At 39.2% G+C, this 20,285-nt stretch overlaps 1 protein-coding gene across 3 annotated transcripts; it reads left to right on the forward strand.

Moving 5' to 3' along the window:
- The first annotated feature begins 203 nt into the window (after nucleotides 1-203).
- SLC35A5 (solute carrier family 35 member A5) lies at nucleotides 204-20,285 on the forward strand. Of its 3 annotated transcripts, none has more exons than XM_060010629.2 (7): nucleotides 204-553; nucleotides 1,206-1,354; nucleotides 6,212-6,310; nucleotides 7,692-7,822; nucleotides 10,345-10,412; nucleotides 16,752-17,532; nucleotides 18,802-20,285. In XM_060010629.2, the coding sequence occupies exons 2-7, from the start codon at nucleotides 1,225-1,227 to the stop codon at nucleotides 18,868-18,870; spliced, it is 1,278 nt and encodes a 425-aa protein (XP_059866612.1). In that variant the 5' UTR covers nucleotides 204-553; nucleotides 1,206-1,224; the 3' UTR covers nucleotides 18,871-20,285. The 3 variants fall into 3 exon arrangements, with proteins under 3 accessions (XP_059866612.1, XP_059866611.1, XP_059866610.1); XM_060010628.2 differs by having other exon boundaries at nucleotides 206-398; nucleotides 7,689-7,822; XM_060010627.2 differs by having other exon boundaries at nucleotides 207-553; nucleotides 7,689-7,822.

The raw sequence follows: 20,285 nt of genomic DNA on the forward strand, positions 1-20,285 counted from the left end.
CCCCTTCCGGCTTCCGCTTCTTACTCTCGCCCTCTCGCCGTAGCTCCGCCGCCACCTGGGCCTCACGTGACACAGGAGCCTCCGGGCACGTGACGCGACAAAGGCCGCGCTGGGGCGGGATCGGGCCGCTTCTCCCCTCCCTCCGGAAGCGTAACACTGAGCGCGCCTGCGCAATGGGCGCCAGGTCCGCTTTTGCTCAGTCGGGTAGTTATTGTGCTTTTTGTTCCGGAAAAGGAGGGTCGGGTCCAAAGGCTTATTCGCCTTTCTTTTCCTCCCATAGATTCTCTGCGTATGGATCCTAAAAGCTACCGCTGCTGCTGCTGCTGCGGACCTAGACAGTTACTGTCTTAGCTTTAGGATGTACGCTCTTCCACTAGAAGCTCTTCCAAGGGACCGAGGTAACCGCGCCCCCCGGGACAAGGAAGTGCGCGTGCGTTTGAGGGGAGGGTGCCCCAGACGAGATGCCTCCTGCGCATGTGTGACAAGAAGGCGTTCCTAGATCGTGGAGGGAAAGCTGCTCTTCCCGAGAAGGGGAGGTGTCTCTTTGGCCTTGGTAGGTTTACGCCCACCTTGGGCTGGGGGCATTGGTATTTCCAGCCCATCTCTCACCAATCCCCCAGGCACTGTGCACTATCCTTACTCTGGGTTGCTTTGGGTAGTTACCCGACCTGGAGTTTAATGGCCTTAACATATCAAAAGAGGGCCTTAGAGCCATTGATTTCTAAGTCGTCTTCTACTTCCAACAGTAGTTCAGTATAAATTAACACAGTGTTTCAGATATTTCTATTTCGGTCATTATTGTAACGAAATCTTTCCCATCAAGCTCTTTTTCTTCCTCCTATGGAAAAACTGCTACTGAGGAGAAAAATACAAGTATGAAATTATCTTCTAGAGCAAAGTTGCTCATAAGAATGAAAGTTAAAGAATTGCTTTTCTGCAGAATCCTGCAGTCCTAAAATGTCCTACCTTTGGCAGCACTTCTAAGCTGGCTCTTGCCTTTTCAATCTCTAGAGTTCCCCCTCCTATCAAATTTTGACTCTTTCCTTTCCCCATAGTTTCCCTTGTACTCCCCAACTTTTTTGCTTTGGGTATAGGCATAACCAGACATCTAAAAAATTCCTTTTCTGTTCTTCACAAATCAGTGGTATTTGCATTATGCTTAATCTGCCAGCAGGGTTGCTCATGAACTTGTTCTTCTCTTTAAGGCAATTAAAAAACAGTGGAATGGAAAGCAATTATTGTGGTCATCCCGTGTTAAGCTCCTCTTCAGCAATGTATACATTCCTGCTGGGGGCCATATTCATTGCTTTAAGCTCCAGTAGAATCCTACTTGTAAAATATTCAGCCAATGAAGGTAAGTTAAGATTTGGAATATGTATGGAGCACTGCCATCTAATCACACTTTATCTTTCTTGTCTTTAGTTTCCCTTGTATATAAAATGGGGATAATACCCTTTAAAGTATTCTGCTTCATGTCAGTGATAAACCATGTTTAAATTTGGTTCTTTAAACTGTCATTCCTTACCAAGAAAAATTTTTGATGCTGAGTGAAATTTGTGTCAGTTAAGTACAGGATCAAAACCTTTGCAGAACAGATCATAACATCTGACTGTTGGTTTAATCAACAGGTGTTTCTGGGCCTATAGCAATATATATTATAACTTATTTTGAAATAGGAGATACATTTGGTCACTTGGGGTTTGTGAGGTACTATTTTAACTACATAATCAATGGAGCAGTACAGGTTATTAGCTTTGATAAATACATACTCAGGAAATCTTTTGTTATTCTTAATGTAAGAATTTGTATTTAAACAGTTTAATTCCACAAAACTGTGTTGAGAACCTCTCACTAGTTATTGAGTACACGTAAAATCATGACATCATGATCGTTAATGGTCTGCCTGGAGAGTCAGATGTGTACATAAGTCTCTTTTTCAGTTAACATTTCTCTGCCAGGGGCTGGGCTAGATATTACTAGCAGAGTTCAAAGTGCACAAGATATAGACTTTATTCTCAAGAATTCACAGTTTATTAGAAGAGAAATACATGTAAATGCATCATGAAAATACAGTATAATAAGTGCAGTTCTATACCAAAGATACAGAGGTAGTTTTACATAGAAAGTGATATATTCTGTCTGGGAGAGCATGATATGGACTGTGAAGCAGTCAGGGAACACTTCCCTGATAAGGTGACAGTTGATCCACAAGAAGACAAGGTGGGCAGAGGTATTCAAAACAGAAGCAACAGCCTGTAAAAACGAACAGATGTATTAAAAAAGCAGGATGGATTGTGAGAATGTGTAGTTCAGAATTACTGAGCAAAAAGTTTTAAGGACTTGGACGAGGGGGGAAGGAGTGCTTAGCCAGAGAGGGCAGTAATGATCAGAGCGCTGAGGACTTTATATGTCATGCTAAGCATCTGGGACTTTATCCTCTAGGCCCTAGAGTCTGGGGGACAAGGAATACTTGGAGGAATATAAACGGCAGGTTAAGATGAGAAAGACTGTTATGGTAGCTGGATGGAGAATGGATTAAAGGGGAAGAGAAGTAGCCAGTTAGGGGGTTATTACAAATTCAAGCCACAGATGATGAAAACTAACCAAGGCTTTTGAAGTAGGAATTGAGAAGAGAGGATAGATTCAAGAAATATTCTAAACATAGAAAAGATAAGACCTGGAGAATGTGTGGAATGTGGAGATTAAAGGAGATGAAGTATTGGATAGTTCAGAGGTTTCTGGTTTGGATGCTGAGTAGATCAATGATGTTCTCAACTGAGATGGAGACTAAGGAAGGAAGAGCAGTTGGACAGAGCTCAGAGAAATTAACAGTTTTAGCTCTTGTACCTTCCACGAGGCCAGGAGCTGTGTCCTTGTTTACTGCTGTATCCTGCAGTGTTTAGCACTTCACACATGTCAAGGAAATATCAATTAAGTGAATAAATAGGAGATAGTCATTCATATGGACATGTTTAGTGAGCATTAGATGTTCCAGAGTACAGATTTGGAAACATTTACATTAAATTGACATTTAAAACTAGAGGAGCGGAGGGCTCATTCAGGGTAACCACACAGAATGAGAAAATAACAAAGAGCCAAGGAATGCCAGCATTTAACAGGAGTGCTGACACTCAGAGGACATTAAGAAGGAATTAGAGAGGTGAGAGAACTAAATGCACGTGACTTATAGAAGGGAGTTTGGGAGGAAATTGCAACATCAGGATAAGATAAGGATTAAAACCCACTCTTGGGAATTAGTAATTAGAAGATGTTTGGTAATCTCAGGAACTAGGTAGTTGGAGTACTGTGGTGGGATTAGAAACCAAACTGCTTGGGGGCAAGATCTGAGTGGAAAGTGGGTACAGTGGAGATAATGAATATTGACACTTTTATGGAGATTAGGAGGAGGTATGGTAGCTGGAGAGGGAGGATCTTATATTTTATTTTTTTTGGTTGGGAGTTTTGAACATATTTGTAGGAGAGGAGAGGAAGCCAGTTAATTGAAAGATAAAGGAGATATACTGAAGCCCGAGGAAATAATTATTAGAGCAAAGCCCCTGAAGAGAATGGAAGGTTTTAATGGGGAGAATGGGTAAACAGTGGGGCCATGGCTCCTCTCTCTGGGAGTGAAGGGAAACCAATAAGGATGAATGTGGCGTAGATAAGGTTGAAGTGTGGGCAGAAGAGTGGAGAGAGGTCACACATGATGCTGTGATACGATACGGGATCAACCATGAGAGAAATGCAAGGAGAAAAACAAAAATGATGAAAAGCTAGAATGAGTTAAAGAGCAGTGACAAGAGTTTGAAAGTTGTGATATGAAGCCCCCCCCCCATTTGTGTGCGTGCATGTTTGCTCACGTGTATCGTGCTAGAAAGTAAAGCAAAGTATTGTTGGAGGATAATGGAAATGTGATTTCAGTATAACTTTGAGCTCAGCAGAACACTTAACTGCCAGGTTTAGGATGTCTTACAAGACATGATCCCTGTCTTGTAAGAAGCTTACTTTTTAAAATTTATTTATTTAATTTGTTTGTTTGTTTTTATTTTTGGCTGTGTTGGGTCTTCGTTGCTGCGCGCGGGCTTTCTCTAGTTGCAGCGAGCGGGGGTACTCTTCGTTGCGGTGCACGGGTTTCTCATTGTGGTGGCTTCTCTTGTTGTGGAGCACGGGCTCTAGGTGCGTGGGCTCAGTAGTTGTGGCGCATGGGCTTAGTTGCTCCGCGGCATGCGGGATCTTCCCGGACCAGAGCTCGAACCCGTGTTGCCTGCATTGGCAGGCGGATTCTTAACCACTGCGCCACCAGGGAAGCCCCAAAGCTTACATTTTAAGGGTAAGACATACAACATAAAAAATAACTATAATACAATGTTACAAGTACTGTTATAGAGGTTTATAGGTAGTGTTACCCGAAAGCAGGGTTCACCTCTTGGTAGGTGTTGAGCCAAAAGACACAACCAAGCCAAAGATCGGGAGAAGGAAGGGTTTATTATTACTTGTAGCAAGTAAGGAGGACACCAGGGATTGTTCCCAAAGCAGTGTCTTCCCAAACAGCAAAATTGGGGAAATTTTAAGCTAAAGGGTACATGCATTTTATGAAGGGGCTTGGGTGGTTGACAGAATCCAGCTTTAGTTGATTGAAGTCAGGAGGGTCAGAAAAGGTCAACATCATCATCCAGTTCTAGTTGATCTGGTGGTTGAGCAATGCAGGCTCATCTTTACCATTGAAACTGAACTGGGAGTCTTTACAACTGATACATTATCTTTGCTATTGTCACTTCTCTTGCTGGATAACAGTTTGTTCCTGCATTCTTTTGTTCCCTTAAGATCCTTAATTACTGAGACCTGTTCAAGGACAAGCATTATGGCCAGGCTTAAGTCACAAGATGGCTTCGGCCCAAAATGGCTTCTCTTATGTCCAGAAAGCCACGCCTGGTTCTCTTTCTCCGGGGACCCCCTACCCTATCTGTTTACACTAGTGCTACAGGATCAGAGATGAATAAAGGATTGATTATGCATAGGTTGTGAAGGTCAGGGAAAACCACAGAAAAGAGGAAGAAAGAGTGTTCTGGGGAGCAAGAATGTCGAGTTGGCTTTTTTCCTTTGTACTTGGCTTTTTTCCTTTGTATTTGGCCAGTTTTTTCATATGACAACCAAGGGAAACAAGCAAATATTTTTGAGAAAATGCATTCCTCAAAATAGTAACTAATAAAATTTATGTTTGTCCTTGGCAAAATCATAGAGCAAGTTGTTTGTAAGCATTTTAGAAAAAGGAGAGAAATAACAGCTAAGTCAAGATATACTAACCAAACCTCATTTCCTAATTAGATTGACTTGTAGGTTGGGATATAGCTTCCTGATTGGTCAGTGGGTTTGGATGTGTCAGTGTGTTTGTCCACCGAAGAGCCCTGGGCCAGTTGCCTCTTGCCTCAAGCCGCTTCCTTCTGTTACCACAACATACCGTTTGTCCCAGAGTGCCTAACAAATATTGTTTTCCATGTGTACCATGATATGAAACAGATAGGAAAACTGAGTTCAGGGAATATCACAGACAGAGTGTACCTTGATTTAAGCAAGGCAGACAAGTCACACAAGAGGAATCATGAGCTGGGTAATAATTCAGCCACCTAGATTGATAGCTGTTTGATTAGTCAGGCCCTGATTGTTAGTTAATGATCAACTTAGAAGGTGATCTCTAATGCCACAAAGCTTTCTTCGCCTGTAGCCCTAGCCTCCTCAACACATTTTTCAGGAACTCGAAGGAAAACATGAGAAGCATCTCTCTCAATTTCAAGGATAATAAAACGCTCAATGAGGTAAGGTGAATTCACGTTAGGTGAATTGATTCAAAAATCCAAAAGAGCCAAAACCAACTGGATGAAGTTTAATATAACCAGTCTTTTGCGGTACGCGGGCCTCTCACTGTTGTGGCCTCTCCCATTGCGGAGCACAGGCTCCGGGCGCACAGGTTCAGCGGCCATGGCTCACTGGCCCAGCCGCTCCGCAGCATGTGGGATCTTCCCGGACCGGGGCACGAACCCGTGTCCCCTGCATCGGCAGGCGGACTCTCAACCACTGTGCCAACAGGGAAGCCCAATATAACTAGTCTTAAAGTCCAACTTTTAAGTTTAGAAACAGCTCTAAATTATTTACTGTATGTAAGCATTATATAGAGCAAAATTTATAATTAAAAAACATTTCTGTTACATTTCAGAGAACAAATATGATTATCTTCCAACTACTGTGAATGTGTGCTCAGAACTGGTGAAGCTGGTTTTCTGTGTGCTTGTGTCATTCTGGGTTCTAAAGAAAGGTGAGTCTTGAAATGGTATTATATACTGGTTAAAAATCACAGAATCAAAAAATTTTAGAACTGAAAGGAACATTTCATATCAGTTAGTCTAGCCCATTAATTTTATATATGAGGATACTAAGATACAAATAGAAATATGATTACTCATGTTTTGCAGGTGAGGAGCAGACTCAGAGAGTAAGTAGTAAGTGTTAATGTGGTGCTGGGTAGGAGGGGGCAAAGCCTGGACTCCAACCCACATGTCCTAGCGTCCCGTCCACTGTGCTGCCTCTTGACTTGTTCCTGTGGTGGGTCACACAGCGAGTTAGTTTTTGTTCAAATTCAGGATTATCTAAATCACTACTGTCTGACGTGATATGTAGCATACTGCAAAACAATCCCCATTGCCTTTAGGGGGACAGCATAGCGCTTTGGAGTCAGAGAGACTGTATTCTAGGGCAGATTATTTTACTTTTCTGAGCTCCAGTTTCATCAGCTATCAAATAAGTATCAAATAAGGGTGCAAATAGTATCAAATAAGGGTACTAATCCTTCCTCAGATCAAAAGTATGTACCCTTTTGTGGCTATTAATTCTCCAGTTATTGAACCTTAGCTCTCTCTACTACTTTGATCCACCTTCCCACATGAGGTAGACATAGAATTTACACTATTAAAGGGCTTGCCCAAGAAGTTGTCTTTTCATTCTCAGAGGTTTCAGTCTTTGCAGAGTTTCTAGTTAATGGAATACATTTCTTAATCTCATGAAATTCATGAAGTATTTACAGGGGTTAGACTTAAATTGTTTTCTATCTTTTCATTTTATTTTACATTCTCCGTTATAGTACCTTCTTAAGTTTTTGTAAACCTAGAGATAGGAGAATAACTCATACTAGGATGAGCAAAGGTTAATTTTCTCTACTCCCCTGTATATAAACTTTCACTTAGTTATCTCCCTTTCCTGATTCCCTCACCCACCACAGCACCGCCGTCCCGGCCCCAGGAAAAAAAATCCCAGCATGAACGCTACATTTTTTGTTCCACTTATTTTAACTTGTTGATCTCTCTTGGCTTTATGCTCAGAGTAGTAAGAGAAAACATAAGTGTGTCCTGAGTTGCCTTCTTCAGTAATACGTCTGTCTCAAGTTAGCAGGAACTAAGAAAATCAGTATTCCTAAAGTGTTGCTGTTGTCAGAGATGAGCACGGTGGTGGGGTGAAGAAAGACCATAATGGAATCCTGTGTAGTCCTTGATTTCTCAAGGCTAATAGTCACTTATGAAAGCATGTTCATTAAGTCTCGTTTAAAGAATTATATCAGAAATTAAATACAATTTACTTTCTCTAAAAATATGTGCATTCTCACCAAGCTCATATATTTATTGCTGTATTTCTTTCTTTAGAAGATCATCAAAATAGAAACTTGAGATGTGGTTCCTGGAAGGAATTCTCTAATTTCATGAAGTGGTCCATTCCTGCCTTTCTTTATTTCCTGGATAATTTGATTGTCTTCTATGTCCTTTCCTATCTTCAGCCTGTAAGTAAATAATGACAAAGAAGACAGCATTGAAAAGACAGAGAAATGAATCCTGGAACTAACCTTTCTCTTTTTTTTTTTTAATCGTTTTCCTTGGCACTGTTAGTTTCTCATTGCCTCACTGGCCTTCCTGAGGTTTTAGCAGAATCATCTGAGCACTGACTTACCAATCCACTTGCAAGACTCTTCCGCTGTGAAAGATAACTATTAAACTGTGCTGACTGATCTGTGGGAGCTGCTTCCTGACCACTGAATCTAGAGCCATCTCTCTCTGTGTAACCTTAACCAGTCTGCCTATTTTCTGAGCCATCCTGTGGTCACCCACCTCTAATATTAATCTCAACATCCAGGACCTCCAAGCAGACTCCCATGATTAACTCAGAAAATTATACACTCAGTGTACCGCTCTTTCTTACACTTGTTTTAATGTGGTGTATATGTATTCTTTTGGTATGATTTTCGTTTTCTGTTAGTCCTGTCATTTAACCAAGTTCTTTAAGGGTAGAGATTATATCCTCCCAATCTAACTGCTATCCATAACTGATAATACTAGGTATACTTCTCATCTCCCCTGGCATCCCCTACGCCAATTTAGAGAGCTGTTAGTAATCAGAATTAAAGTTTGGTCTCTTCTGCTTTTACCTATTACTCAGTTTGGATCACGTGTATATTTTCCCCTCTATATTTTCATTTTATAAAACGAAGGTTTCTATTGCCACATTTAAGAAAATGTGTTTTAATTTTCTTTAAAGAGCAAGTTCAGGCATTTTGATCATAAATAGAATTTCTGTTGACACTAGTCCTCTATTTGAAGCCTCTTAAGTATATCCAAATCAGTATGAAAGTGGGGTGAAAAGGAGGGGTCAAGAGGGCACTGAGGTAGAAAACAGGAGTTTGATTCTTTTGCACAATTTAAAAGATTAGAACCAGGCAAGGCCAAACCGCTCTGTAAAATAGAATAGTGTTACCATACCGGCCCAAAGGTAAGGGCCTAGGCCAGGGGATCACATGAAGTTGCTTTCAGCTCTGTGATCCATTTTATTAGTAAAAGTTCATTCCATTTAAAATGTGTCCTCTCCTAAATTCTTTCACTTTGTTTTTCAGATCTGAGAATTCCTCCCGACAACATAATTATTCACATTCAAGAAGTGTATATTTGTTGTGTTTTATTTGCATCCAACAGACTACCTCTAAATTTATATCCCTTTGCTAAACCCCTAGTACCAAAGCAGGAGTGCAACTTCCTGTTCTTACAGCTTCTTGCTTTGCTCTTCCTTCCTGATTGTGTACAACCACAGATATTACAAAATAAATTACTTGGCATACATATTCTGTGTAGTGCTATGCCCACACCTCGTTGGAAAGAATTAAATAGAGATGCATGGAAGTTTGGGGGCAAAGAGCTGTGATATTTTATTTGTTCTATACTATTGCCTGGACAAAGTGGACACAATTCCCCAGGCCAGCAGCAGCGCTGTAAGTGATTGATCAGAGCCGCCACTTCCCCACTCTTAACCAGCCACGTACTTTTCTTATCTCCTCTTACTTGTCTCCTAACCAGGGGCTCACAAGCATTCATCTGCAAAGAAAACCTTAAAATAATGGTTCCCATAAAAGTCAGTAGGAAAAGAGCAATATTGTATTCTTGGAATTTTTGCTAGTTGTTATTGGATTTTACTCTTATTTCTTTAATTCAGCTGCATATTAGTCGTGTTTGCTGGTTGCATAAGATTGTGGATACTCTTTAGGCTTGGTCAATTTAAAGTGACAGCAAGGAGGAAGGCAGTAGGATTTGTTTTTAGAAATTATTAATATTGTCAGATCCAATTATGGGGGCAGTGATAAATTTCATATTTTCTGGGCCAAAATGTATATATGTTCAGATTAATATTTTCATATGTGAAATTTGACTAAATTCACAAAAACAAACCTTAATAAAATCTGGCTAACACCTTTCTAAGTGTTTAGAACAATGTGAATAAATCCAAAGGACTGTCAAATATAAGTTTGGTAGTGAATCACTGGTATTGAATCACTACAGTTCAACCAGGTATAAATTGATTTAATTCCTAGAGCATTAAAAACGCTTAAAAACCTATACCTCCATCTTCTTAATGTATAAATGGGCCTAACAGTACTTGCTTTCTCTCTACGCACAGAATCAGTGTTAAAAGTCTCTGAGAGCTTGAAAAAGTATGCTTTATAATCATTGTAACCATTATTTCTGGACCTAAACTTATAGAGTTTATACGTATTTCCAGATCTGCACATAAAGATTATTACACAGGCATTTGCTGAATTTCAGCACATTTTCAAAGCCTGTACAATAATTTGATCATATCTATGTAAGTTTAACAAGCAATAAAAATAGAATTTAATCCTCTAGTGAAGTAGCTGCCCTAATAACCCCTCTGGATTTTGACCAAAAAGCTTTTTTTGTCAGGTGAACTTGCACCAAGCTGGGAGATTTCTGAGGTCAGTGCTTTGCTTGGATTGTAACTCTATCTTCTCTTTCTTTCTAGGCCATGGCTGTTATCTTCTCAAATTTTAGCATTATAACAACAGCTCTTCTATTCAGGATAGTGCTGAAGTAAGTAACTTGTTGTGAAAGCATATATCATACTTTAAAATGGTACCGCCTTGTTTCAGATGATATACCCTCTGAATCCCAAGGCCGGGATTTTATTCCTAATTTGCTTTGTGTGTTGGGCAAGTTGTTTAACCCATCTGGAAAGCAGCTGCAGTGTTAGCCTGTCTAAATCCTCTGCGATTCAATGTTTGAAATGTATTTTCTTAGCATCTCAAAAGACAAGAGATGATTGGATTTTAATTATTTTAATTTTTAGTGCCAGGTTTTCAACAAAGAATTCAATAGCTTTTTTTTTTTTGCAGATTCTCTGTACACTAATAGGGAACCAGCAAGTTCCTAAGATTAATATATTTGTTATTTGGAGTTTGGAGGTGATAAAAAGTGGCAAATTCCTTATTAAACTCCTTGAGGTGACTACATGATTTAAGCTCTAACTGGCAGAGGATTTGCATGAGGAATCTAGTTAAAATTCCAATTAATAAGAGTGAACTTATTAAACTTTCCAAGTGCTATCACTAATTCATCTCCAGGAGAACGTTTGAATAAAATAAACATTTTTAGTTTAGATAGGCTCTGCTGCAAAGCAAAGGCCAGAATGTCCTAAGGTGATACAGGATCTGGGTACTTAACTCCAGTTTAATTTGTTATTTAATGATGATGATGATGAAAATAAAATTAACTCTCTGTTATATTTGTTGTGATTGTTTTTATTTTAATTTTACATTCACATTCTCTTTTTAATTTGTTTCTCAATGTGCTGTGTCATAGTGTGTTTTCATAATTGATGTGTACAGAAGGATGAAGGGCTTGGTCCATAGGCACTCAGTAGTTATTTGTTGAATCCCATGATGCATCCAGTACATAAATTATATGAAATTCTTGAAAGGTTTTCTTCTACCCTGAGGAAACATTCAATTTAATAGTTAATGTAAGAGATGGGAAAAAAATGAACATAGCATTTCATCCAATTTAAATGTTAGAGTCACTGAAATTTGCTTTTGCTATCACTTTCTTCATTTTATTTATGAATTGTGAGAATAATTCAATTCAACTAGCAAGTTAAAGAATGCTAATCCAAAAAAACGTTTTAAAGTCTTTAAAATCAGCACGAAAGTCACTTTGTAGGATAAAAGTTGGCTTCTGAGAAAACATATGTAAGCAATCATATTTTTATATTGATTCCTGTGATAAAATTAGGGATGCACTTCCATAAAGGAATAATTGTTGGCTCTGACACACAATAAAATACTATTAATAGGGGAGCGATGGTCTCAAAAACATGTATTTTTTTTGTTTTGTTTGGGGCTTTTTTTTTCACTTTTTTTTCAAGTAAAAAAATTTTTTTTTCCTGTGAAGTGACAGTTTATGAGTACACATGGTATTATACTTAAGTTATTATATAATACATAAGTATTATGTCAAAATTAAATTAGTAACTGAATTTACCAAAGAGAAGTTTAAAGGTATTTCCTGACTTGAAATTGGCTAGTAGCTCTAGCTATGCCCAGAGTTGTTTGTTTTTTTTAATGACCCCAGAGCATGAGCAGGGCTGTGGGCCAAGGTGAGGGGCACTTGGAAAAGCCCTGCCCAGGGTGGCCCGACTGCCATGTGGGCAGCTGCGCGGGGATGCTCTCCACCAGTGACTAGAAAACACTAAGGTCTCCTCAGGGCCTTTCTACCCTATTTCGACTTAACCCCACAATGACCCCATGAGATAGGTGCAGTTAGGCTGAGTCTGTGCCTGGAACCCAGAGCCACTAAGCATTTTGCAGCCCTCAGGCAGCTCCCTTTGGCTGTAGAAGAGGGAGTGTAGGTGGATAGGCTGGGGGCAGAGGGGCAAACAACGTTATGAACTACAGTTCAAACTTTTTTTTTTTACATATTTTACCTCTTAATATTCAAAGCAGTAATATGGATTCTTAGGCATGTGTTTGCTTTGTTGTTAATACCACTCTGTTCTGAATCCTTAGAAGTTCTTTAGATTAAAGAAACGATAAAAGCACTCCATTTTTATTATTTCCACAAGCGCTTAGTTCCCAGAATGGGTCTTAGTTTGACTAATTCACAAATCAGCACTTGAAGCTACTCTAAATAGTGAAGCTAAAATGTGGTAATTAATAATGTCTTTTATGGGAATGCCTTTTAAGTATTACCTATTATTATATTTTAAAATCAACTTTGTTCTATTTTGATCTTTTTGTTGGTGATAGTGTATGTTGTTTGTTAGTTTTTCCCTATTTAATCTACTCTTCATGAGTCATTTGATGGTCTTTTGCCCGTGGCAATAAAATTTTGACCTAAGAATAGCTTGAGTTCTATCACAAGTTCTTAATTTGTTTGCCATAAATAACTCATTTAGGATATCAAAGCTCTTGTCTTATACTTGACTCAAGCAGAGCTATCAAATAACCTTTCCCATACAGGTAGAAAAAAATAAGTCCAGTGACTAATGTAAAACTTACTTGTAAGAATTTGAAAGTGAGAAAAAGTGAAAAGTATCATCATTCAAATGTCTTATTCTAAACCCCATGTGAATGCATAGATTTTCTCCTTGAAGTATAGTTACTGGTTCAAAGTGGAAATGTGGCAGGCATGCCTCAAAGCCCTATTGGTTTGCTCTTAAGGCTTGGCAAAGTTGTATAATCTTGTTTGCTAGGCTTTAGGGAATAATAATGTCAGCCTGAACGTCGAGATTTGGGAGATTAGAGAGCGAAATCAAGACCAGCACTTATTTTTACCTAAAGAATGTATATAAGTTTCTGTGATTTCTTCAAAGGGAAGGGAAAAAATTATTAAAAAACACATTTTGAAACATATGTTGGATGTCTTAGAAGTTACGGTGAACTTTACTTTCTGAACCAGCAGAAAAAATAAAAGTGCCACTCAGTAATAACAAGCATTTCTCCAAAACCATTCATTCACTTGATAAATATTTATAATTTCCCTTGATAAATCTGCCCTTGGTCACTCTTTGTGCTATTTAGAAAGTTATGATGCATGGTTTCTTGTAAAAAGTTATGTCTTTCCACTTAAATATTTTCTTGCTCTGCTTTGGTTTACCACCAGATATGGTAGAAATGCTCATATCTGACACAATTTGGACCTAATTGTTGAGTTACTAGGAAAACTCAAAGTAGGGATGTCATTTAAAATATATATATATACTTTAGACAATTAAGGTATGTAAGTGTCGATTCATCATTCTTTTGATGGTTCAAAGTGGAACCATGGTTCAAAGTGGAACCTTTTCTTTGCATACGTGTGGGGTTTGCTGATTGGAGTTCTTTGGCTTCTTTCTTGCTTGAACCTACATTCATTACACATCATCTGTAGTTTCTGGTTTCAATTTCATTATAGTGGAGCAAGCCTTAAGTATATTTTTAAAGTAGATTCTTCTGGATTTTTATTATTCATTCCCTAAGCTTAAACTAACTTACCTGTACCTAATTCAAAGGCAGGTTTTTTGTCTTGAGATTTGCCTTTTGTCCTCCCAAAGCATTCAACTTAGTTTTCATGAAAACAGCAATCCTTTTCATTCACTCATAATTTATGATTTCTGTAATCATTAAAATATATAATTACAATAATGAGGTCACCTGGCAAAAACACGTTTTGGAACAGAGACTCTTTGTGAGCAAACAGTTCACTTGGGAGCAGAGGCCTTCAGGTTCAGCAGCGTTCCAGCCAGAGGCATTCAGCTCTGCGCATCAATCTGAATGTTTTACTGGGGCAGTGGAGAGGTCGGTTAAGTGAGTTTCTACTGTTGAATCACCTAAGCCGTAAGGAGCAAACTTTTTCAAACTCTTTCGTGCCTAATCAGTCATCATTTATAAGAGTGCAGATCCTCAGCTGACTTTATAGGATGATTTATTGTTTTATTTTCTTTGCTAAAAATCTATTTTCACCCTAATCCTTAATAATTTTTACCTTCCTAGAACATTATCTTGAATGAATAATTATTTGCAGTAGGTACCGGTTAGCTTATTTAAGGCTTTATTTCCTTGGATTCTTTTTTCTCCATGTCAATATTAGTGGAAGATCTATAGCCATCAGAATTGAAAACTTCTAAAGGACCTGTAGAGTATATCATTGCCTCATTTATCTTGACTTACAGTACTTGGTTATATAATGATTTTTATAAATTGAGCACCCATTTTTCATCTCTGTCTTTTCGGTTTCTGTTCCATTTGCTTTCTACTACTAAACGTGTACCACCTGCACCTTCAGAAATGTATGTGACTAGCTGACAGTTTCTGACCTCATGGACTATAAGGCTATGTTGGTCTCATCACTGCATGCTAGATCTGGTTATATGAAAGTGTATACACAAGAAGACATATAGGGAGCACAGGTGTGCTGCTGCCTGTGCTATCTGTGCAGTTAGCAGTTTCACAGCATGAAGCTCTATGGAAGCATTGGTGAAATCAGACACATAATCCTGTACAGGCATCCTGGGAACTCAGAATTATACTTAAGAGGTGCATTGGTCCAGAAGGAGAACTTACAAAACCATGGCTCAGACTCCTTCCTTGCTCTTTCATAAATACATGACCTTAGAGAAGTCAGTTAAACTCTGAGAACCATTTCCTCCTCTAGAACGGAAACTGCCTGACCCATAGTAGGTGCTCAACAAAGGCTCCAAAATTCTTGCAACTTCAGTTCTCACCTGTTGCTTTACATGTCTGCCTTTGCTGATGTTACTCTCTGTTCTTGGTGTGCCTCTTCTCCACCTGACTAATCGATCTTCAAACTTGAAGGTGTTCCCCCCAAAAGCCTCCCTGGATGCCCCCACCTGAGTCCCATACCCCTCTTTCCTTAGTCAATGTACCTTCTTGTAGCCTTTGTATAGACTCTTGCCTCTTCCTGGGTATATTGCCAACTCCCTTTTCACATGAGAAACTTCAATTTATTTCTCATCTTTCAGCCTAAGTGTCATTTCCTCTTCGAAGCACTACCTGACTCTATTTCCAGACTCAGGTGTTGTTCCTCAGTGTACCCCAATTGTCCTGTATATCACATGTCACACATTATATTGTCATTATTTAGTTCCATGGCTCACTCCGTATTAAAGTGTAAATTCTTTGAGGATGGAGACCAAGTCTTTTTTCTCTTCCCAGCATGTCTGGCACATAGTTGCTGCTTATTAAATGTCTGTTGAGCTGAATGAATTTGCAAAATGGAATAATAATCATCACATCCTCCATATCTGAAAAGTTTGCTGTTAGGAAAAATAAAGAAATAAATAAAGCATTGTTAGGACTTCATCAACTGAAACACTGAAAATATTTTTTCCTTGCCTTATCAAACAGTTTGCTGTATAATATTTTATGATCAGGCCATGAATCTGGGAACTAGCTTCCTCCTTAAATCATTTCTGGGTCATGAATACCTTTGAAAATTTGACGGATCTTTGAAGGATCACCTGGTGGGGGTGGGGAAGACCAGGAAGTCACCTATGTAGAAGATTTGGCACACACTGCAAGAATTCACAGATATGCTAAGCTCGTCACATTTTTTCTGGTTCATGGAAACTAGATTGAGAATCCCTGCTATAACTTATTTTATCGTGAGATTAAAAAGTGATCGTACCAAACAACTAAGATCAGTTCCCAAGGTAGGAAGGAGGCTTAGTTAAACCTATAGGTTAACAGGAAACTTAAAATGAGGAGAAATGACTGAATGGCCTTAAGGGACAGCTACTATAAAAGCAGATAAAAAATAAGTTCAAGGGGCTTCCCTGGTGGCGCTGTGGTTGAGCGTCCGCCTGCCGATGCAGGGGATGCGGGTTCATGCCCCGGTCCGGGAAGATCCCACATGCCACGGAGCGGCTGGGCCCGTGAGCCATGGCCGCTGAGCCTGCGCGTCCGGAGCCTGTGCTCCGCAACGGGAGAGGCCACAGCGGTGAGAGGCCCGCGTACTGCAAAAAATAAATAAATAAATAAGTTCAAGGGCTTCCCTGGTGGCGCAGTGGTTGAGAGTCCACCTGCCAATGCAGGGGACGCGGGTTCGTGCCCCAGTCCGGGAAGATCCCATATGCCGCAGAGCAGCTGGGCCCGTGAGCCATGGCCGCTGAGCCTGCGCGTCCGGAGCCTGTGCTCCGCAACGGGAGAGGCCACAACAGTGAGAGGCCCGCGTACCAAAAAAAATAATAATAATAAGTTCAAGAAGCAGACACACCCTGACGGGTTTCCTTTGAACTTGAATTGTGGGGAATGCAGGCAAAAACAGTATGGTTCATGCAACCAAGTACTCAAGTGATTTGAGTTTTCAGTAGACACAGTTGATAGGGGAGGAGGAAAAAAGACCAGTATTAAAATCTCTTTTTTCATCTTTGAACAGGAGGCATCTAAACTGGATACAGTGGGCTTCCCTCCTGATTTTGTTTTTGTCTATTGTGGCCCTCACTTCTGGGACTGAGACCTCACAGCATAACCTGGCAGGACATGGATTTCATCACGATGCCTTCTTCAGCCCATCCAATTCCTGTCTTCTCTTCAGAAGTGAGTGCTCCGGAAAAGACAATTGCACGGCAAAGAAGTGGACTTTTTCTGAAGCTCAGTGGAACACCACGGCCAGGGTTTTCAGTCATATCCGTCTTGGCTTGGGCCATGTTCTTATTATAGTCCAGTGTTTTATTTCTTCGATGGCCAATATCTATAATGAAAAGATACTGAAGGAAGGGAACCAGCTCACTGAAAGCATCTTTGTACAGAACAGCAAACTCTATTTCTTTGGCATTCTTTTTAATGGGCTGACCCTGGGCCTTCAGAGCAGTAACCGTGATCAGGTTAAGAACTGTGGGTTTTTTTATGGCCACAATGCATTTTCAGTAGCCCTTATTTTTGTAACTGCATTCCAGGGCCTCTCGGTGGCCTTTATTCTGAAGTTCCTGGATAACATGTTCCATGTCTTGATGGCCCAGGTCACCACTGTCGTCATCACAACGGTGTCTGTCTTGGTCTTTGACTTCAGGCCCTCCCTGGAGTTTTTCATAGAAGCCCCGTCAGTTCTTCTCTCCATATTTATTTATAATGCCAGCAAGCCTCAAGGTCTGGAATACGCACCTAGGCAAGAAAGGATCCGAGATCTAAGCGGCAGTCTTTGGGAGCGCTCCAGTGGGGTAAGTTTGTGACGATGCCGCATTTTTGCCTGTTCTTCCCAAATTCAAAGTGTAGTTATACAAGAAAAGAAATAGATCAGTGCTGATTTGGCACAGGGCGTATTGGATCTCTCTGTGACTTACTGTTCAACAAACATTTGTTGGACTCCTTATGTATAAGGGCTCATGATAATGCTGTCAGGGGTTGAGAAAAAGTATAAATCACAGTCTCAAGGACCTTCTGCATTAGTTGTATCATAGACTATTACAGTCACAGAACCAGAAGATGCATCACAGGTTATCTTGTCTAGTCTCCTAGTTTCACAAGTGAGGAAACAGACTCAGAGAGGCTAACTGGGTTACAGATAGTAAGTGAAAGAACTGGTACCAAACCCATTCATTACTCTTTCCACCCCACTGTAGTTGGGGAAACAAGCCTCATTCGTAAGAAAAGTTGATCTTTGACATTAGTAAGTCTTGTTAAATATAAGTCAAAAGCCTGGCTTCTTTCTTTTCGCTGTAGCTTTTCGTCAACCAGAGTGTGCCAGAAGGGCAACCTTGTTTATCTCGCTCAGACGGTGGTTCCCAAGGTTCCCAAAAGGATCGCTGCAAATGCATAGTGATCTCTTGGAGGCTCAAGTTACGAGATATATATTTAAATAAAACATGAAATGGAGTCCTCTATCTAGGTTTAAATTTACAGTTTTCATGACAACACAAAATATGAGATAGTTCACACAATGAACATTTTACTCTTCGGGAAAGTTAACCTATTTCTTATTAGATACAGTTCATGGCAAAGCTTCCCTCAGTAATGCCTCTGAAGTGATGATATTTACAACAGATTCTTAAGATGAAAAAATTAGAAGCCTGCTCTGATATCAGTTAGAATATAGATTTAGAAATCCTGTATTCTTTTCCAACAGTCTAATGACACTGCTTGCCCTACTTTTTTAGGTAGAAGAAAATCAATGTAGGTAACAAGGCCTAGTTTATACCTATTTCTGCAGCCTTTAGTCATTTCCCTCCAAGACCAGCAGAGGCCGCTCCTTACTTTGCTCTTGTTAACTTTGAAATTCAAAAGTACTGAAGTGCATTCCAATTTTTTATCTCATTGTATGCCTGCGGTTAACTTTCCAAGAACTTATTTATTTAATTTCATTTAACAAGATTATAGTTTAATTAAATAAAATCCATGATTTGTTAGTAAGGTTTCTCCTTAGTAATCATTAAAAATGGGACATTTCTAGTTTTGTCCTAATTAATTACTGATTTCATGTTTCCTTTTAGGATGGAGAAGAACTGGAGAGACTTACCAAACCCAAGAGTGATATTGAATCAGATGAAGATGCTTTCTAACTGGTACCCAAATAGTTGGCAGCTCTCATAAACCTTATCTTCACATTTTCAGCATGTGTGATATTTATCTTTCCACTTTGATAAACCAAGAACATTTCTAAAGCATAAAACTCTTTGCATATATCTAACCGCTCCCTAAATAATTCCAACCAAAGCTTAGAGTACCCAAAGGCTAAAAAGTTCTAAGGAACTGACGTAAGAATAATAGTATGGAGACTGCATTAATGGCCTGGTACTTAGTAGGTCAAGATATATTTGCAGATTATTTTCCTTGTTCCTCCATTCCAGAAAACTTGTAATAATCATGTTAGCTGTACCCTATAAATATACAAATAGAGATCAGTTTGCCAGATTTTCAGAATTGTGTAGTTCTGCTTTGCATGCCATAGTCTTCCCTTTTTTATCGTTATAAATATCACCTAGGTTGACCCTTGAATTTTGAGACCATGGAGATAGTCATTTTGTAATTAAAAAGCAATGAGACTCTAAAAATGTGGTTGAAGGACCTTAATAACTGGCCACAACATTGATTTGAGAGTAGTGTAGTCTGTGCTAAATGTTTTGCCAAAGAAGCAAATTTTTCAAGAAAAATCTCAGAATTTTAATTTTTAGGAATTTGTGGGAAATCTTATTTTTAGTGGTTGTCTTTTGATGTTTTTCTACACAAATAAGCTTCCATTTAGGTGAAAGTGGGTTTCCAGTCCCCACAGTTATCACTTGTATTTTACATCACTTAAACGAGCTATGGTGGGTTTTTTCTCCTCAGTTTGACCACATGACTCTTGAATTACTCTATTTTGGAGAACTAATAAGCCACTTTTATTAGTTATTAAATAGAACTTATGACTATTTTATATCTTTATATCATACTCTGTTCCTAAAGGTTGAGACACTGGCTTCAGAATCATGCCAGGTTGTCAGTAAGACTATTGCCGAAGAGTTGTTTTAAAAGAGTCACTTTGCAAACAAATGACTTTTACTGAAATATGAATAGTATTACTCTAAAAAGAGGAAGGCCAGTAATAAATAAAGCACTTTATAGTAACCATATTGCACCCTTAAACTGCATGGTATTTTTTGAGGTATTTTTGCATGCATCCAGTTGAGTCTATGAGGTAGGAAGTCAGGTGATAGATAATTTAAAAATGAGAAAACAGAAATGACTTGCCCAAGGCCATATGGTGGATGGTGATGGGACAAGTGTTGGCTTCAGCTAATAGACCTGTGTGTTTATAGAGCACTACACTGTAAATGTGAGCTTTAAGTTGTCGTTTTCATGCAGTCTGTACATCTCTTCTTTCCCCTAAATTTCATACAGATAAATATAAGATAATACTATTACATAATCCATCTGTGATATCCAGAACAATATGAATGGCAAGAGTTGGTGGAAATTTATAAATAAAATAACTATT

Source organism: Delphinus delphis, chromosome 4, assembly GCF_949987515.2.
Source record: "Delphinus delphis chromosome 4, mDelDel1.2, whole genome shotgun sequence".
Lineage (NCBI taxonomy): Eukaryota > Metazoa > Chordata > Mammalia > Artiodactyla > Delphinidae > Delphinus > Delphinus delphis.

What these genes read in the sequence shown, in the direction of transcription:
- SLC35A5 (XM_060010628.2), top strand. Translation starts at nt 1,225, where the DNA reads ATGGAAAGCAATTATTGTGGTCATCCCGTGTTAAGCTCCTCTTCAGCA. An exon ending in CTATTCAGGATAGTGCTGAA is followed by an intron (nt 10,413 to 16,751) that starts GTAAGTAACTTG and finishes ATCTTTGAACAG; the next exon opens with GAGGCATCTAAACTGGATAC. An exon ending in TTTGGGAGCGCTCCAGTGGG is followed by an intron (nt 17,533 to 18,801) that starts GTAAGTTTGTGA and finishes GTTTCCTTTTAG; the next exon opens with GATGGAGAAGAACTGGAGAG.